Here is a 21,716-nt window from a genome sequence, read left to right as displayed (position 1 = left end):
TTTTCTGGAAACAACCCAGGACGGCCCCAGGTCCAAAACCTGGGAATGTCCCAACAAAATTGTAACTGTTGCTGGCAAGTATGTGATAAGTGCCTTGCTGCCCAGCCACTCACAAGCGCCCCCTTCACATTGGCGCCCATGGCACTTGCCATATCTGCCATACCCTTGATACGCCACTGGTCACAACCCAACGTGTATGCTGCCATGAAGATGCGACAGGAAAGGAAAATTACGGAAAGGTGAGTATACAATTTTCTGTTTTTTTATGTTCAATTCATTGGCTGAAAAAAAAAATCATACATCTATGGCCAGCCTATCAGTACAGTACTCTTCTTTCTTTTTTTAAATTTTTCTTATGACAAAGATAACAGATTATGAATGTCATTCTTGCAAATGCATGTGGTTTAGCTTTAGATATATTAGGGGCTCTCTTTAAGTGTGGCTTTTTTTTCTTAACCCTTTCGCTGCCAGGCCAACTGCGCTTTTAAACTCAGGTGGCCAGACCATTTTTATAATTTTTTTTTTCTTTTTATATTGTTTTTTTATTTTTCACTTGCAGCTTTCAGGGTTTGTTACACCCCCCCCCCATCCCAAACCATACATTTTCTGAAAGCATAGGATAGGTAGAATAAAAAAATAAAAGTGCTACAGATCTTTTAGGTCTTGTGATAGCAGTGAAAGAGGGGTGCGTGTGTGTGTGTGTGTGTGTGTGTGTGTGTGTGTGTGTGGATTTCTTAGGAGAAAACTAAAAAAAAGTTGAACATCTGTCAGATATTTCTTTCTTTCTGTGCCCTTTAGTGGGGATATCTCCCCTCTCTTGCTATTTCAGTGACATGAAGTCAAAGGTACAGGAAACAAAGGGAAATGTATTCAATTGTGGCTGATGCAATGTTAAAACATTTTTCATGTTTTTTTTTTTTTGTTTTTTTTTGCTGGCCGTGTCTTCATGTCCTGGTAACACACAAGCCCCACACTTGTGTTATAGCGACTGTTATTGCAATATTCATGCCCAGTTCACTTTTATTTGCCGAACTGAATAGATTAAAAGAAAAAAAATAGCATAGTATATACATATATGCACAAAAATTGAAATAGCATTCTTTTATTGTGTAGGTTGTAGCGTATATATTGGATCGAAATGCATGTCTTCTCCCAGCATACCTTGCTGTAACTGAAATTCGAAAACTGTACCCAGAAGGAAAGCTTCCACATTGGGTAAGTGTTTTATTTATTATGGAAACAACTAGTAGATTTACAAGTAGCTTGTGTTTGGGTATTTACTTATTTTAGTTAAGTAATTTTTTTTTTCTTGTTTAAACCCCTTTTTATAGGCATTTGGTAAACTTTTAAAATGCGTAAGATTCAGCTTCAGACACTGAGCAAATAAGACAATCCACTCTTCGAGCATTGATTTCAGAGCAGGTGTATTCTCTTTGATTTATTAAGTAAAATCAGCATAACCAGTTTTTTTCCTACTCGAGGGAAAAACTCTATGCTACTGACACAGCTATCTGCAAACTCTGGCCTGTTAGCCTCCCAATACTGCTGCCGAGTCTGTTGACCTCCCAAATAGGAGTGCACTAGGTCCGCTTTCTCTTTGTAAGATACGTGCTGCCTTTTGACATCAAGCCATCTGTGACCTTTACAGGACAAAACCCTGGGATAAACCAGTGGGGTGTCCATGGAACCACCAACTCTTCCCCTGGCCAGGTTCCTGGACCCTTTAAAGCACGAAAATCTAGACGGGTTTCACCATGTCAGACCAGTGTGTTGTTGCCACATCCCTAATAGTCTATCAAAAAAGGAATCCCCCTTCTTTGGCACTTTGTAGGCAGCAAACACACATGTGAATTTGGAAAATATAATTTTTTGAGTATACATAAAATCATTTGATCATGTGATGACCGGTAGTTAAAAAGACATAGAAAAAATACTACACAAGTATTCCAAACGGCATAAACAAGACAAAAAGCGACAGGTTACATGGTATTTATGACAAAAAAATAGTTGTTACTCTCCGGTATATAATAAACTCCGGTACCCGATGCATTTCTGGTTCAAGCACCTTTGTCAGGGGTATTTAATAAGAGTATATGCAGTCATAATTTTGTCTTACATGTGAAAAGTTCCACCATATAACTTGACAAAATGGATGAAGCACTGCTAGCGGGGGTGCCAGCAGATGCCCACCCATTAAATTAACATGCTGAAAATGAATTGACAGCCAATATGTCTGAAGGTTTTCATTTATCCAGGACATGGTATAGCTTCTATTGCTCTCTAGCTCTAGCTTCTAATTAACAGCCAAGTGGAAAAATGGCTTAGTATAAAAGATTGATGTCACCTGTGCAGTTAATCCTGTTTTTACCCATATTTAACTGAATTTTTTCTTTTCTTCTTTTTTTTTTTTTTTTTTTTTTTTTTATTTAGCTGTTGGCAAACTTGGTGTCTGATTTTATGGATAGCTTCAGGCCCACAGCAAGAATTAATTCAATCTGTGGTAAGTTGTGAAATTATAATAATGTAGCTGTCAAGTCTGTACAGGCTAAAGAACAAACACCTGATGTAAAAAAATTGCAATTTGACTTTAGCTGGGTACATACTATGTTTTTTGTTCAACCGAGAGGGAAGAACGAAAAAAAGAAAAAACTTACAGATCACTGTACTAACACATCCGATGTTAGTGCGGTGATCACCTCTGCTGAGCTTTTGTTTTCTGACGGGGGACTGCCCCCCCCCACCAGGACACGCTGGTCATCGCTTGCAGCCATTGGCTGCCAACGCTGATCGTATGCTAGTTTTCCAGCATGCTAGTTTTGACAGAAGCCGATCGTGACACCGGCTTCTGTCAGACGAGGAGCTGTATACATGGCCAAACCGACTGTTTTCAGGTGATTTTTGGCCCGTATTTACCCAGCCTTACCTGTAAATTCCTCATCTTGGAGTAAATATCTGGACATGGGCCTTGTATTTTTATAGACCATTGGTATTATACTGCTACCTTCAGGTGATTGGACATGGGCACAATCTTTAGCTAGGGCTGCATCTAGAACAGGGGTCTTCAAACTGTGGCCCTCCAGGTGTTCAGGAACTACAATTCCCATCATGCCTAGTCATGTCTGTGAATGTCAGAGTTTTACCATGCCTCATGGGATGTGTAGTTCTGCAACAGCTGGAGGGCCATAGTTTGAGGATCCCTGATCTAGAACATACCAATACTCACTCTGTGAGGCTCCAGTTTTTCAGCAAGCCGTAAGGAGGGGAGAGAGCTGTTTTCTGTACTGTACTCCAAGATGAGGAATTTACAGATAAGTCAAAATTCCTGTTATCTTAATTGTACAGGACTTCCATTTTTATAGACCACAGGATGTACCCAAGCAAAAACTCTGACAGTCTGAAGTGAGGACTAGTTCGCTGATCTGGGATACAGATACCTGATGCTGAAAAGCCCAGGATACACCAACAACCCTAGTAGATTGGATCTGATGTGAAAAGGAGGAACCTTTTTCCTTAAAGGTGTAGGCCTTGGAAATGAGTTGTCTGATCCATCTGGCAAAGGTGGATTGGGAAGCAGGGTGTCCTCAACGAAGACCTTCAGGTAAAATTAAAAAGGGACTTGCAAAAGAAGGCCATGGCTGTCTAATTGACTCTGACAGGCCTAACCACATCCAAACAATGTAAGGCTTTTGCCTTAATATTTTAGGACAGGACAGAGAGGACAATGTTGTCACAGAGATGGATAAACTAGACCACCTTAGGTAAAAAGGAAGGTTTTGGTCTCAAAACCTTGTGCAGAACAAGAAAAAGCTCTTTACAAGAGAGAGCTGCTAACTCCGAAACATGTCTAACAGACATGATGGTAACCAAAAATACAACCTTAAATGTATTCCAATGGAACGTATCTGTTTAAATGAGAGGGTCTCTTGAATTGGGGGAATGACATACTTAAGGAGGTGCAGCCTGCACTGAGTACCACAAGTCTGAGGGTGCCACAGCTGGCCAATCGCCTTAAATGCCATGTCTGTTTTGCTAGTGCAAGTGCTGCAGCTGATGACACTACACTTCTTACTGGCAGGTTGGCTATACTAGCTGCAGTGAGAAATGGGTGGGAGGAGCTGAGCAATTCAGCGCTAGTTTGCTGTGATGTCACCCTTTTCCTGTGTAATCATGCTCACCCAGACAAAAACAGCACTGCTGAAGCGGCATGCAGAAGGAGCGGAGTGACGATCAACCTCTTCCTGCATAAGTTTTGCCCACACAGCAACTTGCCATACAAGCTCTGGAGCACCTTATCTGATGGGTGATGCACCACCAGCAGCTTACATTGATGGGGGGGAATCCTACATGGAAGCCAAAAAATAAGTAGATGGGGTGGTGTAGAGGAACCCTGACCTAGGAGAGGGGGATGTGAAGAAGGCCCTGGTCCTAGGTACGTACATGTAGAAAAGGTATGCTAAAGGATTGTGAGACATGAGGTTTCTGGAAGAGGGTGGATCAGGCTGAAAGCTGGAATGTAAGTTTCTGCCCATGAAAGTTTTGGACTTATTTTCAAAGACAAGTTCACACGTCTTGGCCAGTTAGGGAGCATCTGGCAAATAGACATGGCAGCAATGCTGACTGCAGGGCCGGACTACAAAAACAAATAGGGCTTTTTAAAAGGGATATAAAATTCCTATCAAAGGATCTGTAAAGGAGATGACATCCTTAGTAGGAACTGTAAGGATTAAATTGGTAATTGAAATGGCAAAATCCACTACTGGAATAGACCATTTCTTTTTAAAATCCTTTTCCATAAGATAAATATCAGCAAAAAACTTAAGAGAAATAAAAACCTATTCAGTATTCAGAGCAAATCCTCGTAAAGTGTATAAAATATTTTTTTTGTTTTGTTTGTTTTTTTTAAGCCAATCTCTTACTACCCATAGGGGGTCACTTTTGGCTTTAGAGAATCAGGTGCTGTTTGGCAGAGACTAGTGTGCACTGTATCAGTGTGTCTACAGGGGGAAACATTTGGTGCATAGCTTGTACCTTATAAAATACAGGGGAAGGAAAGTCATCCCCCACTACTGTCTTCACCCAAATCAATGTCTTCCATATTTTCCTCCGTATCTCCTAGTAAAGGAGGTTTCTCTTCTGAATCTGGAACAGGGTCATGGGAAAGAAGATGTATAGCATTTCTGGCCTCTAGAAACCAAAGGTTCTAGATGAGCTGAGAGTTTTCCAAAGAATTTAATCTTCGTGACAGAGAAATATTTTTGTCAGACCAGGCTACATGGTGCATGCATGAGAGGAAGCGGCTGTCACCCTGAGAGGTGTTCAATGTTTTCTGTACGCCATCGTTGAATGCATGTTTTTCTGGCCTTTAGCCCCAGCTCCCTTGTGGCTATGATCCACCATTGCTAGCGAGGGGGATCTCCGTTGAATTTATCATGGTCCAAGAGTGCAGAATGGAAGGTGGTCTACACATCCAGATAAGGAGCCGCTATGTAGAGGTTGGTGGCAGGATTGCAGCAATGTACTGTGTGTGTTCTCAGCAGAACAGGCATGCAGAAACAGATAATATGGGAGCCGTGACACAGTATTTTCTGTTGTCTCCCTACAGCTGATCTCTTTCCCAATTACTGACTTATTTTTTTTCTGCACTGCGTCTCTCTGTGGATGCTGCAATCTTGGTAGAGGCAGGGCTTTGCTTCCTTATGTCAGAGCCTTCAGCAGGGAGAACATGGTGCAGCACAGCAGTGACATCACTAAAGCAGCCCATAGAGGAGGATTTGACTTTCTTTCGTGCCACCACGGGTCGCAGGAAAGAAATTTGCCCTCTTCCCCCATTATTGTGTAGAATGCCGCCCGCAGTACAATTGTGTTCTGCCAGCTGTGGGGAGCACGGGAGTCTTCCCAGCTGTCAGAATACATTGATTACTGCTAGCAATTATAGCCACCAGCAGTGTGCTGCATGTAAAAAATCTGACAGGCTGGGTGTGCTCTAGTCGATCTATGAAATTACTTTGATACAATCAGCCTGCACATACATGGATTGAATCTAGACCGGTCCCTGGCCGAATTTCGATGCATGTAGGGCCAGCTTGAGGCTGAATTCACACCTGAGCGTTTTCAGCTCATAAAACGCCTGAAAAACACCCAACAAGCAAAATCTCATTCATTTCAATGGCCCCTGTTCACATCCTGAGCATTTTGTCACCTGAAGCAAAACGCCTTAAGCTCCAAATAGAACATGAGCCTCTTTGGGGCAGATTACAGGCGGTTTTCTGCTTTTTAGATTGGTGACCTGTACAAAAACGCGGTAAAAATCGCAGTAAAAACGTGCGACTTTGAAACGCTCAGATGTAAAGGTAAATTTTTCAGGATACTTGACATAATGAACATTTCTAAATGTTTCCTATAATACAGATGATCTTCACTTTTAGAGTTCAGGCTTATTTTAATTGTATTACTTTAAACCTATAAACAACCATTAAAACCGTAAGTATTAAGCATTTTGCTTGTATTGCTTAGTGCAAACAAGACAATTACTATGGTAGGCTAAACTTGCTTGTATGATATTACATACTCATTGATTTCCTTAATTGCTTTAAACAGTTTCAAGTGGTAGATGTCCCTATACATGTTTTGAAGGCATTGCTGCCTTACATTATGGGATGTTGCCATCTTGTGGATGTTTCTTTTATCTGCATATCGGGAAGTTACTCCACATAGTTTGGTATTTTCCCCCACAAAAGTATAGATACAAATGCTTCTCTAAATATTCATAAAGAATGGCACCACAGCACAGTTACGCAGGTAATGTGTGTTGTCACGTGTTATTACAACATCTTGTTTTAAATAGGCCTCTTAAAGTGTATCTAAACCCCAAAAGAGGCAGCACAGTGGCTAAGTGATTTGTACTTTTGATTGGCAGCACTAAGGTCATTGGCTTGAATCGCAGCAACAGCAATACTTACATTGTTTTCTTGTTCTCCTTCTGCTTGCCTGGGCTTCCTCCCGCCCTCCAAAGACTTGCTGGTAGGTTAATTGGCTCCTGTCTAAATTGGCCCTAGTATGTGTATGTATGAATGTAAGCTAGGGACCTTAGATTGTAAACTCCTTGTGGGTAGGGACTGATGTGAATTATAAAAAGTAATAATGTAAATTGTTAGCACTATATCAATACCTGTAGTAATAAAAAATAAAACTATTATATATTGCAGCTTACTAATCCTTAAATGTGTTTGCTGCATAGGTTTTCATTTTTAGGCTTTTTTTTTTTTTTTTCAAGTGAGTTCAGCTTTTGTTAGATTCACTAACAATTCTTTAAGTGGAACTAAGCCCTCCTATCTCTTAGAAAAGGCCAGGTTGGCAAGATAACTCAAATACATTACAGGTGATATCTTTTGCTGCTCAGTGATTGTAGTTTTCTAATCTGTTAGTGGTCTTGAAACAGGAGTTGAGAACCACTGCCTTAGAACCAAGGAAGACAACTTTTTTTTTTTTTTGCTTCAGATTTTTTATTTAAAAACCCTTGTTGAACAACAAAGAGACAAACTACCTCGTAGGAAGGTCATAGAAAAAAAAATAGGGTAGAAAACCAGTTAAGAAAAAAGTGTTACAAGGTATAGTACACAGGCAACTTTCCATATTACTGCTGAGGAAAAACTGAACACTGTACTTTGGATAAATTTCCTTAGTTAAACCAGCAGTGGCCAAAGAATAAGAGAACTGGAGAATAGGGGGTATACATAAATTCCATCCATTGAGACCATATGGCATCAAACATCCGTGATGTGTTTTGTGTGTAATAAGTGTGTTTTTAGTAGGAAATGCACCCATTCAGAAAGAGTAGGTGGGCGAGGTGACGTCCATTTTAAGGTGATCATTCTATGGACCGCAAATAAAGCTCTAGAGTGGGCAAGCGTCAGGTTATGACCATGGAAGAGCTAATAAAATGTCCCAGAAGACATGCAAGTGGTTTTGCAGAGAGATCGGTGCCTAACAAATCCTTTATAATACCTACAACCTCCGCCCAGTATTTCTTTAATTTTGGCAGCACCATAGGAAATGGATAAGAAAAACTTGGGTGCCACATCTATCACAATTAGGATTAGTGCTGAACCCAATTGCATGCAGAGTAAGCTGTCATCTTAGCCTCAGTTTGATCTGCAGTTCCCATGGTGCTGCACATGTGATCAGTTATGACACTAGCACAAGCAACTGTGAAAGCTATAATTCATGGCATGCTTGAATGTATGGTAACTGTTTTAGGAAACAGCTTGTTTCTTTTTGTATAATTGACACAAGTGAATAAAAGCAGACATTGTAAGCACCCCTTTGCCTCAATCCTGTTACTGCCACTTTTGCTGGACAACTTGGTTTGTTAAAGAAATTTTAAAAATGAGACTTGTTGGATGGAACACCAACTGATCAACTCCAACTGATCAACTTCTGTACAACAGCCCTGTCGCATTTTTGGCACTTGATCAGCGCCACTGGCTACTGGTCAATGTATTCTGATGGTGAAGTCTTCTGTTGTCCGAATACAATAGCTCAGCGGGGAGGATTTCTCAATCCACATTGAATGTGTGGATAGGATTTGAGTCATTATCTTTCGTTAAAGCTCCTGGTTTAAAGAAGTTGTAAAGGCAGAAGGTTTTTTTTTATCCTAATGCAGTCTATACATTAAGATAACCTTCTGTGTGTAGCAGCCGCCCCAGCACCCCCTAGTACTCACCTGAGCCCCATCTCTGTCCAGCAATGTCCACAAATGTCTCGGCCGTCCGATACTCTCCATCCTGATTGGCTGAGAGACCAAAGCGGCGCCATTGGTTCCTGCTGCTGTCAATCAGCCAATCAGAAGAGAGAGGTGGTGGGGCCGGGCCGCAGCTCCATGTCTGAATAGACACAGGGTACTGTGACTCGGCTCGGGTGTCTCCAAAACCATCTGCTTGCTGTGGGAGCACATGACAGGAGGGAGAGGCTAGGAGCACAGAATAGGGACCCAAGAAGAGGAGGATCCGGGCTGCTCTGTGCAAATCCACTGCACATAGGAGACAAGTATAACATGTTTGTTATTTTTATTGAAAAAAAAAGGAGCCTTTACAATCACTTTAATCACTTGCTTACTGGGCACTTATAATCCCCTTCCTGCCCAGGCAAGTTTTCCGATTTCAGCACCGTCACACTTTTGAATGACGATGTACCCAAACTACATTTTTATCATTTTTTTTTTACACAAATAGAGCTTTCTTTTGGTGGTATTTTAATCACTACTGGGGTTTTTATTTTTTGCTAAATAAACAAAAAAAGGGCGAAAATGTAAAAAAAAAAGTTTTCATAGTTTGTTATAAAATTTTGTAAACATTGAATTTTTCTGCTTCATTGATGTGCGCTGATGAGGCTGCACTGATGGGCACTGATATTGTGGTACAGAAAGGGGAACTGGTGGGCACTGATAGGGGGCACTATTTTGACCTGAGCTGACCAATGTCCCTGCAACAGAAGCCGGTAACTGACTTCTATTTACTTCCATGATCAGCTGCCGTTGGCTGACAGCTGATCACATGGTAAAGGCCCGTGATATGATTGGCCCTTTACCCTGCTTTGTGATCAGCTGAATACGAACGACTCGATGATCAGAGTGAGCCGCAGCAGCGCAATTACGGGAGGACGTCTGACGACGCCCTCCCGCCACTGGAAGCCTGCACTGCAGCCATCTTTCGGCTATAGCGCGGGCAGAAAGTGGTTAATGAAAAAAGACTCCCCTATTGGCTACTTTACCTTCCAAAGGGTTTTTTTCTGTCTAATTTACTTGTTGAAATTCTGTGTGCTCCTCGTCTAGCAGGGCAAGAGACCTAATCGTTCTGTGTACCAACACATGCAAGTTCCTTCTCACCTGCAGCCTGTAATGTTTATGTGTATATGCGTATATAATCTACCACTACTTTTTTTTTTTTTTTTTTTTAACTTATTTAAATGAAAAAAGCAAATTTAACAATGCACCTGACAGTGTATTTGCCTACTTTTTATAGGGCGTTGTAGTCTCCTTCCTGTAGTGAACAATTCAGGGGCCATATGCAATTCCTGGAAGTTGGATCCACTAACCTTATGCTTCCCTCTGAAAGGGCATTTGCCCTATGACAAGGTAAGTTACCACTGACAGTAATGTATAAAAATAAGTTGAGTGATGTAATTTACCCAAAGTTTCTTGGACATTTGTAACACATTAAGCACTTACTGACCGGCCACTGTATATACAGTGGGGACGGAAAGTATTCAGACCCCCTTAAATTTTTCATTCTTTGTTATATTGCAGCCATTTGCTAAAATAATTTAAGTTCATTTTTTTTCCTCATTAATGTACACACAGCACCCCATATTGACAGAAAAACACACAATTGTTGACATTTTTGCAGCTTTATTAAAAAAAGAAAAACTGAAATATCACATGGTCCTAAGTATTCAGACCCTTTGCTCAGTATTTAGTAGAAGCACCCTTTTGATCTAATACAGCCATGCGTCTTTTTGGGAAAGATGCAACAAGTTTTTCACACCTGGATTTGGGGATCCTCTGCCATTCCTCCTTGCAGATCATCTCCAGTTCTGTCAGGTTGGATGGTAAACGTTGGTGGACAGCCATTTTTAGGTCTCTCCAGAGATGCTCAATTGGGTTTAAGTCAGGGCTCTGGCTAGGCCATTCAAGAACAGTCACAGAGTTGTTGTGAAGCCACTCCTTCGTTATTTTAGCTATGTGCTTAGGGTCATTGTCTTGTTGGAAGGTAAACCTTCGGCCCAGTCTGAGGTCCTGAGCACTGTGGAGAAGGTTTTCGTCCAGGATATCCCTGTACTTGGCCGTATTCATCTTTCCCTCAATTGCAATCAGTCATCCTGTCCCTGCAGTTGAAAAACACCCCCACAGCATGATGCTGCCACCACCATGCTTCACTGTTGGGACTGTATTGGACAGGTGATGAGCAGTGCCTGTTTTTCTCCACACATACCGCTTAGAATTAAGGCCAAAAAGTTCTATCTTGGTCTCAGACTAGAGAATCTTATTTCTCACCATGTTAGAGTCCTTCAGGTGTTTTTTAGCAAACTCCACGCCGGCTTTCATGCTTCCGTCCGGCCACTCTGCCATAAAGCCCCAACTGGTGGAGGGCTGCAGTGATGGTTGACTTTCTACAACTTTCTCCCATCTTCCGACTGCATCTCTGGAGCTCAGCCACAGTGATCTTTGGGTTCTTCTTTACCTCTTTCACCAAGGCTCTTCTCCCCCCGATAGCTCAGTTTGGCCGGACGGCCAGCTCTAGGAAGGGTTCTGGTCATCCCAAACGTCTTCCATTTAAGGATTATGGAGGCCACTGTGCTCTTAGGAACCTTAAGTGCAGCAGAAATGTTTTTGTAACCTTGGCCAGATCTGTGCCTTGCCACAATTCTGTCTCTGAGCTCTTCAGGCAGTTCCTTTGACCTCATGATTCTCATTTGCTCTGACATGCACTGTGAACTGTAAGGTCTTATATAGACAGGTGTGTGGCTTTCCTAATCAAGTCCAATCAGTATAATCAAACACAGCTGGACTCAAATGAAGGTGTAGAACCATCTCAAGGATGATCAGAAGAAATGGACAGCACCTGAGTTAAATATGAGTGTCACAGCAAAGGGTCTGAATACTTAGGACCATGTGATATTTCAGTTTTTCTTTTATGATAAATCTGCAAAAATGTCAACAATTCTGTGTTTTTCTGTCAATATGGGGTGCTGTGTGTACATTTAATGAGGAAAAAAAAGAACTTAAATGATTTTAGCAAATGGCTGCAATATAAGATAGAGTGGAAAATTTAAGGGGGTCTGAATACTTTCCGTCCCCACTGTATATGTGTGTGTGTATATATATATATATATATATATATATATATATATATATATATATATATATATATATATATATATATATATATTCACACACACTTTTTGGTAATGGCTCCCCCTGCTGCCAAAAGCCAATCAGGAGTGAGAGTCCCCAGAGAGGCAAAGCTCTCGTGGACATCCCTGGATCGAGAAGGGGCTCAGGAAAGTAATAGAGGGGGGGGGGGGGCGGCTGCACACAGAAGGTTTTTTACTTTCATGCATAGAAGGTAAAAAAACCTTGTGCCTTTACAACCACTTGAAGTGCTGTTGTATACATTGTCATATTAGCCTGAGTAAAGGATCTGTGCCCTTTTTTATAGAACAGATCATGATCACAAGTTTCCTTTTTAGGCTCGATTATTGTGTTACTGTGTCATGCCGAACAAGAAAATATAAGATATTTTAAAGGCTATATTATAATTCTATGAGTTAGCCACTTGTCTGCTTTTACCACCCACTAACATTACAGTTTTCTGCCTCTTGGTATACATTTTGCATAACATTTTTCTCTTTTCCCGCAGGACTTATTTGAGCCACAAACTGCACTGTTGAGATATGTGCTGGAGCAGCCCTACTCCCGGGATATGGTGTGCAACATGTTAGGACTGAATAAGGCGGTATGACAATACACCTAGACCTTTCTCTGCAAATATTCCTCTATCCCTTACTTTTTTTATTTGCTATAGCAGACTGAACAAAACAGTTAAAATAGTAGTCCCTTATATTTATTTTATTATCTTATGGGACCCTTGAAAATCTATTCCCCTTTTATTTTCCTTTCTTTCTGGGACTTTGCCTGGGGATTTAGGTGGAATAAATAGTTGGAAAAACAACTTTTTGTTTGCATTGCTTTCCCCTTCCTATAAGGCCAGTCTCAAGAGAGCCCTTTGCCAGCCTAATGCACCACTAAATGACCACAAAATAATGCCATCTTTCTTCCCTAATTATTTTCTAACCAAGCACTAACTAAACATAATGACGGAATCCCCTTCATACACCATTGGTGGGTATTCTCTGACTCTGGGCGTCTTGAGGCAGGCCTCATAGTCACTGTTTTGTCTTTTCTTTTTTTTCTTCCTTTATTTTTGTTCTGTCTTGTCCTGCCCATCCTCCAATGCTCTAGACCTTGAACATTGCTCAGGTATGTTCACAACCTTCTTCTTGTATTGTGACTAACAGTACTGCCGGCTGCTTTGTAGCCACTATTCCCACCTAACATACACCCAGTCATGGTGAGGGCTTGAAATTGGCCAGGCTGCAACATGCCAATTCTTTATGTACAGGCAGACACCTTTTTAACATCTATTTAAATGTACTTCACACTTAAGAGATTCTGAAACATTCTGTAATATATATATATATATAGTTCGTAAAATATTTTTGGTTTGTGTGACTGTATAGAACTCTGCATTGACAAACTTTGTGACAGGTCTACAGTACTGCCTGGCATCATTCTACCCTTCCTATTTTCCCTTTTACTTAATCTTTACCTATTTTGGTAGCTAGTTTTCTTGGGTCAGTTATTCTTTATTTTTTTTAATTTTAATATTGCATAAATACAGATTTATTGGATTTTTTTAATTACGGTTCTTATCTGATATGTCATGGACGTATTTCCTATACGGTTTGTAGTTCTTTCCCAAGAGGGATTTTAAAAAGCTGTGTGAAACATTTACTACACAGTACGTAAAATTTATTCCGGATGTGATGAGACATGAAATATTATTTTAGCTCTTTTCATCATTTATCCAAAAGATAGGAGTAAAATGGTTTTATAACTTTTAGCCCTGGTGTGCTTGGAATATGCATATATTTAGTAAATTTATTGGCACAGCAAGTACAGCGTGCGTAAATTCGTAACTGTTTGCAAGAGGATTCCAAAAATACCCTTGATTGTGGCCGTATGTGCTTGGCACTCTATGCATCTAGCCATTTGTTTTGGGTAGAGGATGTGGGATTTAGAAGCTTGGTTGAGCTTTAGTGTTGTATGTGTCCCCTGTTGGAAGATTGTTTTTCTTCTTGAGCTTATAGCTGGATGTTTTTTTCTTTTTAAAGCAGTAAAAGCAGGTTTAAAGCATCAATCAGGTTTCTTTGGCTGTCTTTCCCCCCTTTGGGAAGATTTCTATTTAGTAAGAAAAAGTCTTTGCCTGTAGTTGGCCAGAAAAAAAAAAAAACACTTTTGTATACCCCTATGATCTTAGTTTTAGACATGCAAAACCTCAGACATGAAAAATGAACAAGGCATATCCCTTTTATAGTGTGTACTTGTCTGAAGTCAGAACATGAAGTGTCTTTGCTGTCTATTGCCTCCCTCCTCTGCTATTTGCATGAGTCACTTCTGACAAGTTTTCCTGACACCAAGAGACAAATGGTGACACGGGAGGGACCTCCAACAGATTGAAAGTTTCAGCTCAGTTCTTGTGTGCAGTGTGAAGGGAGATGTGTCCCTTCCCTCAAATCAGATCTTACTGAGCTCTGTAGAGTGTAACTTCAGCTATCCGCCCCAGCTTTTTGAACACTCAGGCAAAATTCTGGAGATTGAATAGATGAAGAGAAGACTGCAGACAATGACTTATGTAGGAGGCTTTGTTTTATCTGCATTTCACCTGGGGCTAGTCACTTCACTGTCTCTTCTGGATTTTTGAATCCGGCCCCCTGATGATGTGCATGTGACTTTTTGGAATGTGTGACGTGGGTATCCCAGGAGTGTATACATAATTTCCAGCTAGGCAAGAAATCAGGAAGTGCAGTCCCCAAGAAAGGGAAAAAAATAATAAAAAGGCTTAATTTGTGTGAAAGAAGGGGGCAGGAGGGGAATGGATGAAAATAGATGGGGAGGATGAAGGTTTGCTATAAGCTCAAGTTCTTGGTAAACAAAAAAAAAATTAACATAGGATTGAATGGGTGTACAGAAAATACTTCACTGTCTAACAAAGGTAATACCTGGCTTGTTCTGCCTTCTGTATAAAAAGGTTTTAAACGGGTATCCAATTTAGATGTAATAGAAAAAAAAACACCCTTTATGTACCAAAATACCTGTTTGAAAAGGTGGCAGTTAAAGCTGCCATTTCTCAACTCCCAGTCTATTTACTATTGCAGGGGCATTAAAGCTGAAATATTTGCAGTGTTTTTTTTTTTTTTGTTTTTTTTTGTCATACTAGTCTTTGGTAGAGAATTATGGAATGACAAATTCCAGGAAAGACTTCAAAGAAGAGACGCAAGTCTTGAAAGCAGATATCATTTACGGGCATTATAAACTTACTGATCAGATAAAACTTGAGGCTAACTAAACCATTGGTCTGTAGTCGGTACCTACTGTATGTCAATAAAACAGTCTGTATACACACTCTTAGTACATGCACTATGCCTATTTATAAAATTTCAGTTAATGGGTGGATGCGCTGTGTACAACTGAAGGCAAAACTTTGAATTGAACACAATTTTGTTTTCGAAAGTCTTTTAGGTTTTTCTTCAAATTACAGAAAATATTAACCTAACATATAATCATTCCTCCTGGATGAACAGGACTAGTTAATTTCAAGCCCTAGAAAATAGGTTTTGCATGCTAGATGACATTGGCCTTTTAGTGTTGTGTTGTGTTGTGCATTTTCTTACAAAATGTGTGTCTTGGATAATAGATTTCCTGTGCTGTTGAGTTTTGCTCAAGTGTTGTCGTCCAAGGGGTCACAAGCAGTCTCCAGTATACCTTTTAACATATAGAAAAAAATATATCTATATAAATATATCAATTTTATTTTTAATTTTTTTTTTGAGAGATTTCCTAGTAATGTGTGTGGATTTATGATCATATGGTGCTGGTTTTGCCCTTTTCATGCTTCTAAGTAAAAAGCGGCAACAAATAAAAGAGCAGTATCAGGAAAATGTTTATTTTAATTTTGTATAGATTCAACTCATGTCAACTTTTACAGCTGTCTGCCCCCTTTCTTTCTTTTTTTTTTTTTTTTTTTTTTTTGAGGGTGGGGTTAGTTTCACTTATTTCCTGTCTTTTAACGGGTGTGTGGCCCAACAGGAGGTGGTGGGAAATAATGATGACAGCAACCCTGTCCCTTTTATCTGAAAGTAAAAAAAATTAATAAAGACCGTAGATAGACATTAGTAAAGGCTGCTGAATTTGGAGCCAGCTGCAGTTCACATTGGTAGAGGCATTAATGGCCCTTGGGTATCTTTACCCACCTCAGTCCTAATGCAAGACAAGACAAATGTCTTGTTCCCTATAGGGCCAGCTCCCACCACTGCACTGTGGTGGTGTGGACTTCAAAAAATAAAATAAAAAATCCAGCTTGTACTTTTTTTCAGTACGACCATTCAAACTCAATATGACACTCCAATACAATTCTAAAAAGAAAAAAAAAACTAAGCCACATCACAGCGACATTGTATTTCCCAGTGCACACCAGTGGCTGTGCATGTAGTGTGGCTTCTGGTTTAAAAAGTCCAAAATTGTTTGTTTATTTTTGTAGCATTCAGAAGCTGAGTGGCATCACATTTTAGGCTATTTGTACTACTCGGGCAATGCAGTTGTCCTTGCTGGAAGCATTCCAAGGTGTGTGAAACCCTAAATGGAACATACATGGTATGGAAATGGGGCATTGTTGTAGCTAGATGGTAGACTACGATGACGTGCCATTGGCTTCCTTCTGATAGGCGGCAGTCCTGGGTGCTCTGTAGAGACTACATGTTACTCTTTGTCACGGCATGTTTTGTCAAAATATCATCAGTCTTGCATCGTTCCTTATTTTTGCTGGCAAAGAGCATGACGGGGTGATGTTGATCATACACATTTTAATGTGACTATCATTTTCCTCCTCCCTTTTTTATGGCAAAAAACAAATAAAACAAAAAACAAAAGAGATGTGAGCTTGACCTGTGCTGCCATAGGTGCACAGTGAGCAGCGCAATTGTTTGGATAGGTTTCTAAACTTTTTTAATATTCCACAAGATTTCTGATAATGCTTTGTATATATTTTTAAGAACAAAATATATACTTCACCCGTTTTGCCTGTGGAAAGGGAAGCTGCAGTTCCTTGTTTAGACCTCTGCTTCTTTTATTCATCTCTGATGCATAACAAAGTAAATTAAAGCTGAATTCTGATGTCAGGGCATTGATGGTGTATAATCTTCACTGTCTATAACAATGTCCCTTACACTGGTAATATATAGTTCTGTAGTTCAAATCCTTGTCTCAAGAATGTTTTGTTTGATATATACAGTATAATATAATCATATACATAAAGAAATTATCTATCTGGTTGTTCAGATTGTCTAGCTTAAACAGGAACAGGAGATAAAAAAAAATGTATTGGTAACATAGAACTAGATCAGAAACTAAGATAAAATGTGTCCTCAAGGAAGAACAAAAAAATGTCTTATGTGGTAACATTAGAACTATCAGTATCCCTGTCATGTTGGGTTCAGCTCATTTCTATCTATACCTCATTCCATGCTTCTTGGCCTTTACTTTCCATCTTGCTATCTGTATTGTGTGTTATTTCATCTACTGGAGAGGAAGACTTCTGGAATACCGATTTCTGCTTTGCAGCACAAGCAGCGATGTCCTGTTCTGGAGGACCAACTGGTGGACCTGGTGGTCTATGCCATGGAGCGTTCTGAAACGGAGGAAAAGTTTGATGATGGTGGAACCAGCCAGCTGCTTTGGCAGCATCTTTCAAGCCAGCTAATATTCTTTGTGCTCTTTCAGTTTGCCAGTTTTCCACACATGGTCTTGTCCCTTCATCAAAAGGTATGGTGCGTTTACAATGTCAAAACCTATATTTTAGTTTTAAAACAGACCTGTACAGGGCCCTATCTAGAACACTTACTAGTTGCAGTTGCTTGGCTGTCTCTGGCTTCATGACTTTGAGACACTGACCTTGGAAGAAGGACAAATCTAGCAATGCATACTTCTGGCTCAGTGATGCAGAAAGTATTAACGCCTGAGGCAGAAAACAGCTAGCATTTTAGTGATGGATGGTGGCAAGGGAGCATGTTGCACGCAGATGTTTTCTTTAAAGGGAAGTTAGTGATTTTGTACTTCTGTATTTTTTTGGTTTTGGAATTAGAAATACAATAAAAAAAAAAAATGTTTAGCAGTTAAAGTATTGCTTTAGGCTCCTTTGTACATTTGTGGTTCATAGAACCTAGCAACTAAAGCTGAATTTTACACGCATGTATGGGTGGGTTAGTGAGAGCAGATACTCATTGTATTGACTTATTCCTTCATTAGAGGGCTTAGTCTGAAGTTTTAGTCAGAAGAAACACTCAATTGAACTCCATGCCAATAAAGTTTAAACAAAGTTTATGTTTGGCTCACGTCAACAAATTTTTGTTTGCCTCAAGCCGGTTTTACATTCCCATACAAGTCTATGTAAATGCAAAATTTTAATGAAGCAAGTCAACTGCTGGTAAAATGCACTTGTCAGTGTGTCAAAGACAAGCCCCGCCTCCTTTCTCTCCTCATTGGCTGACGAACTTTGACAGCAGCGGGAGCCTTTGGCACCCCACTGCTGTCTCAGCCAATGAGGAGGGGAGTCCCAGCCAGCCGAGTGTCTAATACAACATCGCTGGGTCTAAAAGGAGCTCAGGTAAGTATGAGGGGGGCTGCTGCACACAGCTTTTTATCTTAATGCATAGCATTAAGATAAAAAAACCTTCTGAATTTACAATCACTTTAAGAGTGTGGTTAATAGACTTCATTATGCAGCTGTGAGCACCTTCCTAAAAGTATGCATACATGGGGGTGTATGTCCTTTTTAAAAGTGACTCTATGGAGAACAAGACTGAGCTACTACAGTGTATAAAGAGCATGAAACATGCTAGAGTGTCTGTGTACATGGGTACTCGAAGACTACATTGGAAATACAAAGCATCATTATGTGTTTTGTTATTATTTTTTAGGGCTAATTAAAAGCAACTTCTACAAGTGCTTCGTCAGTTCAGCATAACTTACATTTTTTCACTTTGAGCACAGTAGGGCATATTAACCACTTCAGCCCCGGAAGATTTGGCTGCTCAATGACCAGGCCGTTTTTTGCGATACGACAACGCATCGCTTTAACTCACAATTGCGCGGTCGTGCGACGTTGTAGCCAAACAAAATTGGCGTCCTTTTTTTTCCTACAAATAGAGCTTTCTTTTGGTGGTATTTGATCTTCTCTGCGGTTTTTATTTTTTGCGCTACATACAAAACAAGCACCAATTTTGAAAAAAAAACACTATTTGTACTTTTTGCTATAATATCCCCAATTTAAAAAAAAAAACAAACAAATTTTTTCCTCAGTTTAGGCCGATATGTATTCTTCTACATATATTTATTTTTTTACTCATAATGGTGGTGATCAGCGATTTTTATCGGGACTGCGACATTATGGCAGACAGATCGAACACTTTTGACACATTTTGGGACCATTGGCTTTTATACAGCGATCAGTGCTATAAAAATGCACTGATTACTGTGTAAATGTCACTGGCAGGGAAGGGATTAACACTAGGGGGCGATCAAGGGGTTAACTGGGTTACCTAGGGAGTGATTATAACTGGAGGGGGAGGGGACTGACTGGGTAAGGAGAGCGATCGTTGTTCATACTTTGTATGAACAACAGATCGCTCTCCTCACCCCTGGCAGCACGGAGATCTGTCTGTTTACATTGACAGACCTCCGTTCTGTCTCTGTGTGGAGCAATCGCGACCCCTGGGCACGCACATCGGCTCTAGCGGTGGGCACGCGCCCCATAGTGGTCAAAAGGCAAACTGACTTACAGTTGCGTCGGTTCTCCCAGGGGAGCCAACCTGCTGTAGTACAACTGTGGTGGCAGGTCGGGAAGGGGTTCAGCAGTGAGTCTGACGCGCAAAACTTTCGCTGTGGTGTATGTGTTTGTTAAATGGCAATAATTGATTTGTCACCATTGAATGTTTGGTAAAAGTCAAAGTCACTGCTTTATGAATAAAACCGGGGCATCCCAATACTATAAATGATTTTTAATAAACTGTAGTCTTATAGTTGTGCTTCATATGACAATACTTGCCCCAGAGCTTGTCTATGAAAAAATACACATTTTTTGATGCCTGTTCATTATTGAAGTGGAAAGTAGTTTTCCTGTTTACTTAATAGTAAATATTAGGTGTTGCATGGCGGTAAAAGAGAAATAATGTAATAAAGATAGCTTTGTTTTGAATGTACCCTTTACTGTATTTTATTGTGTAAAACTTGAATTTTCTCTTGATAAAAAGTGAAATGTACCAAAGTATTGATCAAATGTTTCTTCAATGTTTGTTGCTAAAATATATGTCTTTCATTTAACAAATCCCTCTTGCATAGGCCCCAAACCACTGGGAGTCTAGGGTCTCCAAATTATGGAACCATTACCTGGCTGCCCGATTAACCCTATTAGCACAATGGCACATACCCTCTAATAAAGTTACCTGGCTTTTTGAACATGCCTCCATTATGCCATATTATCTTCCTGGTGTGTTTATAGTCTACATTTTTGTGCCCTTCTAACCTTAAATCGCTCAATTCAGTTGTTACCCACTCTATCCTTTTATGGGTCTGTTACAGACATGTTTATCGGCTGTCTTCCCCATCCCTCCTCTAGCCTCTTACTTTGATGACCCTACCTTCCCTCTAGACTTTCAGTCCACAAATGGTTTCTATCACTGAATTCACTTGAAATATACCATTCTGAGGGCTTTCCAAATGGAGTTGGCTTTTGCCCCTTGGACCTCTTGGGACAACAAATCCACCCCTCGCTCTCCTTGGATCCATACAGATATCTTCAAATCAAACATTTTTATGCTAATCAATACACACTTCATCCTTCCAGGCTGTTTACTCCGTTTGAGCAGTTTTGTACAGCAGACCCCCAGGGGTCGGGGAGTTGTCTCATCATTATATCAATAGATTAACAGTTTGTCTCATCTCTGAGAAATCCTCAACTATGTCTCTGTGGGAATCAGACTTGGCAATATCCCTCTCTTCTGAAGAGTGGCTCGATATGCTAACAAATCTTCGTAAAAGCACTAAATCCATATTGATCTGTGAGACGGCAATAAAATTGCACACTCGATATATGACACCTATTCGGCTACACCACTTTAACCCCTCTGTCCCCTCTACCTGCTTTAGGAGATGCAAAGAACCTGGATCTTTGTTATATATTTTTTGGAGCTGTAAAAAATCGCACCCGCTTTGGCAAAAGGTAGACTCGAAGACTACCTGGATAGCGGATATTTCCCTATTACTCTAACTCCTCAAATGTGTTTTCTCTATGCTTCCATCCCAGAAGTCCAACAATAATTCTTGTGATGCCTAATTTGCAGTACATGCTGTATTGTTATCGCAATTGCCTTAATAAAATATCGGTAAATTAAAATACATTTCTTTCAGCTTGCAGGTCGAGGTCTCATAAAGGGCAGAGATCATCTCATGTGGGTTCTGTTGCAGTTCATCTCTGGAAGCATACAGAAAAATGCTCTTGCAGACTTTCTTCCAGTTATGAAGTTGTTTGACCTGTTATACCCAGAAAAGGAAGTGAGTTTTACACACTTTATTGCATAACTAAGTTGCAGCTTTCTACTCACTCACATATTTGGTCAAAGGTGAAAGCTATGTATACAATATATTTGAAATACTTTTAATTTAAATCTCACCACTAAAAATTATGGTATAAGAGCAGCACAGATAAATTAATTTAGAGGCATGTAAAGGTTATGTCAACAAAGGGATTTTTTTAAATAGCTTTTGCGAGCGAGTATAGTTGGTTAAGTAGATGTATTTAGTACCAAAGTTGCACAATCAAATACAA

At 40.1% G+C, this 21,716-nt stretch overlaps 1 protein-coding gene across 2 annotated transcripts in view; it reads left to right on the top strand.

Moving 5' to 3' along the window:
* Positions 1-21,716, top strand: part of MED23 (mediator complex subunit 23) — a 151,868-nt gene that overhangs the window by 39,527 nt on the left and 90,625 nt on the right. The window contains exons 7-13 of one of the 2 annotated variants that reach the window (XM_073627285.1): positions 1,114-1,215; positions 2,431-2,500; positions 10,020-10,132; positions 12,417-12,512; positions 13,019-13,036; positions 17,456-17,656; positions 21,299-21,442. In XM_073627285.1, the coding sequence (XP_073483386.1) occupies positions 1,114-1,215; positions 2,431-2,500; positions 10,020-10,132; positions 12,417-12,512; positions 13,019-13,036; positions 17,456-17,656; positions 21,299-21,442 (744 nt within the window). The remainder of the gene's footprint in view (positions 1-1,113; positions 1,216-2,430; positions 2,501-10,019; positions 10,133-12,416; positions 12,513-13,018; positions 13,037-17,455; positions 17,657-21,298; positions 21,443-21,716) is intronic. The other variant, XM_073627286.1, reaches the window with a different exon arrangement.

This window comes from Aquarana catesbeiana, linkage group LG04 (assembly GCF_042186555.1).
Source record: "Aquarana catesbeiana isolate 2022-GZ linkage group LG04, ASM4218655v1, whole genome shotgun sequence".
Lineage (NCBI taxonomy): Eukaryota > Metazoa > Chordata > Amphibia > Anura > Ranidae > Aquarana > Aquarana catesbeiana.
The sequence above is the reverse complement of the archived record's forward strand: the minus strand, read 5'-3'. Positions and strand labels throughout refer to the sequence as shown.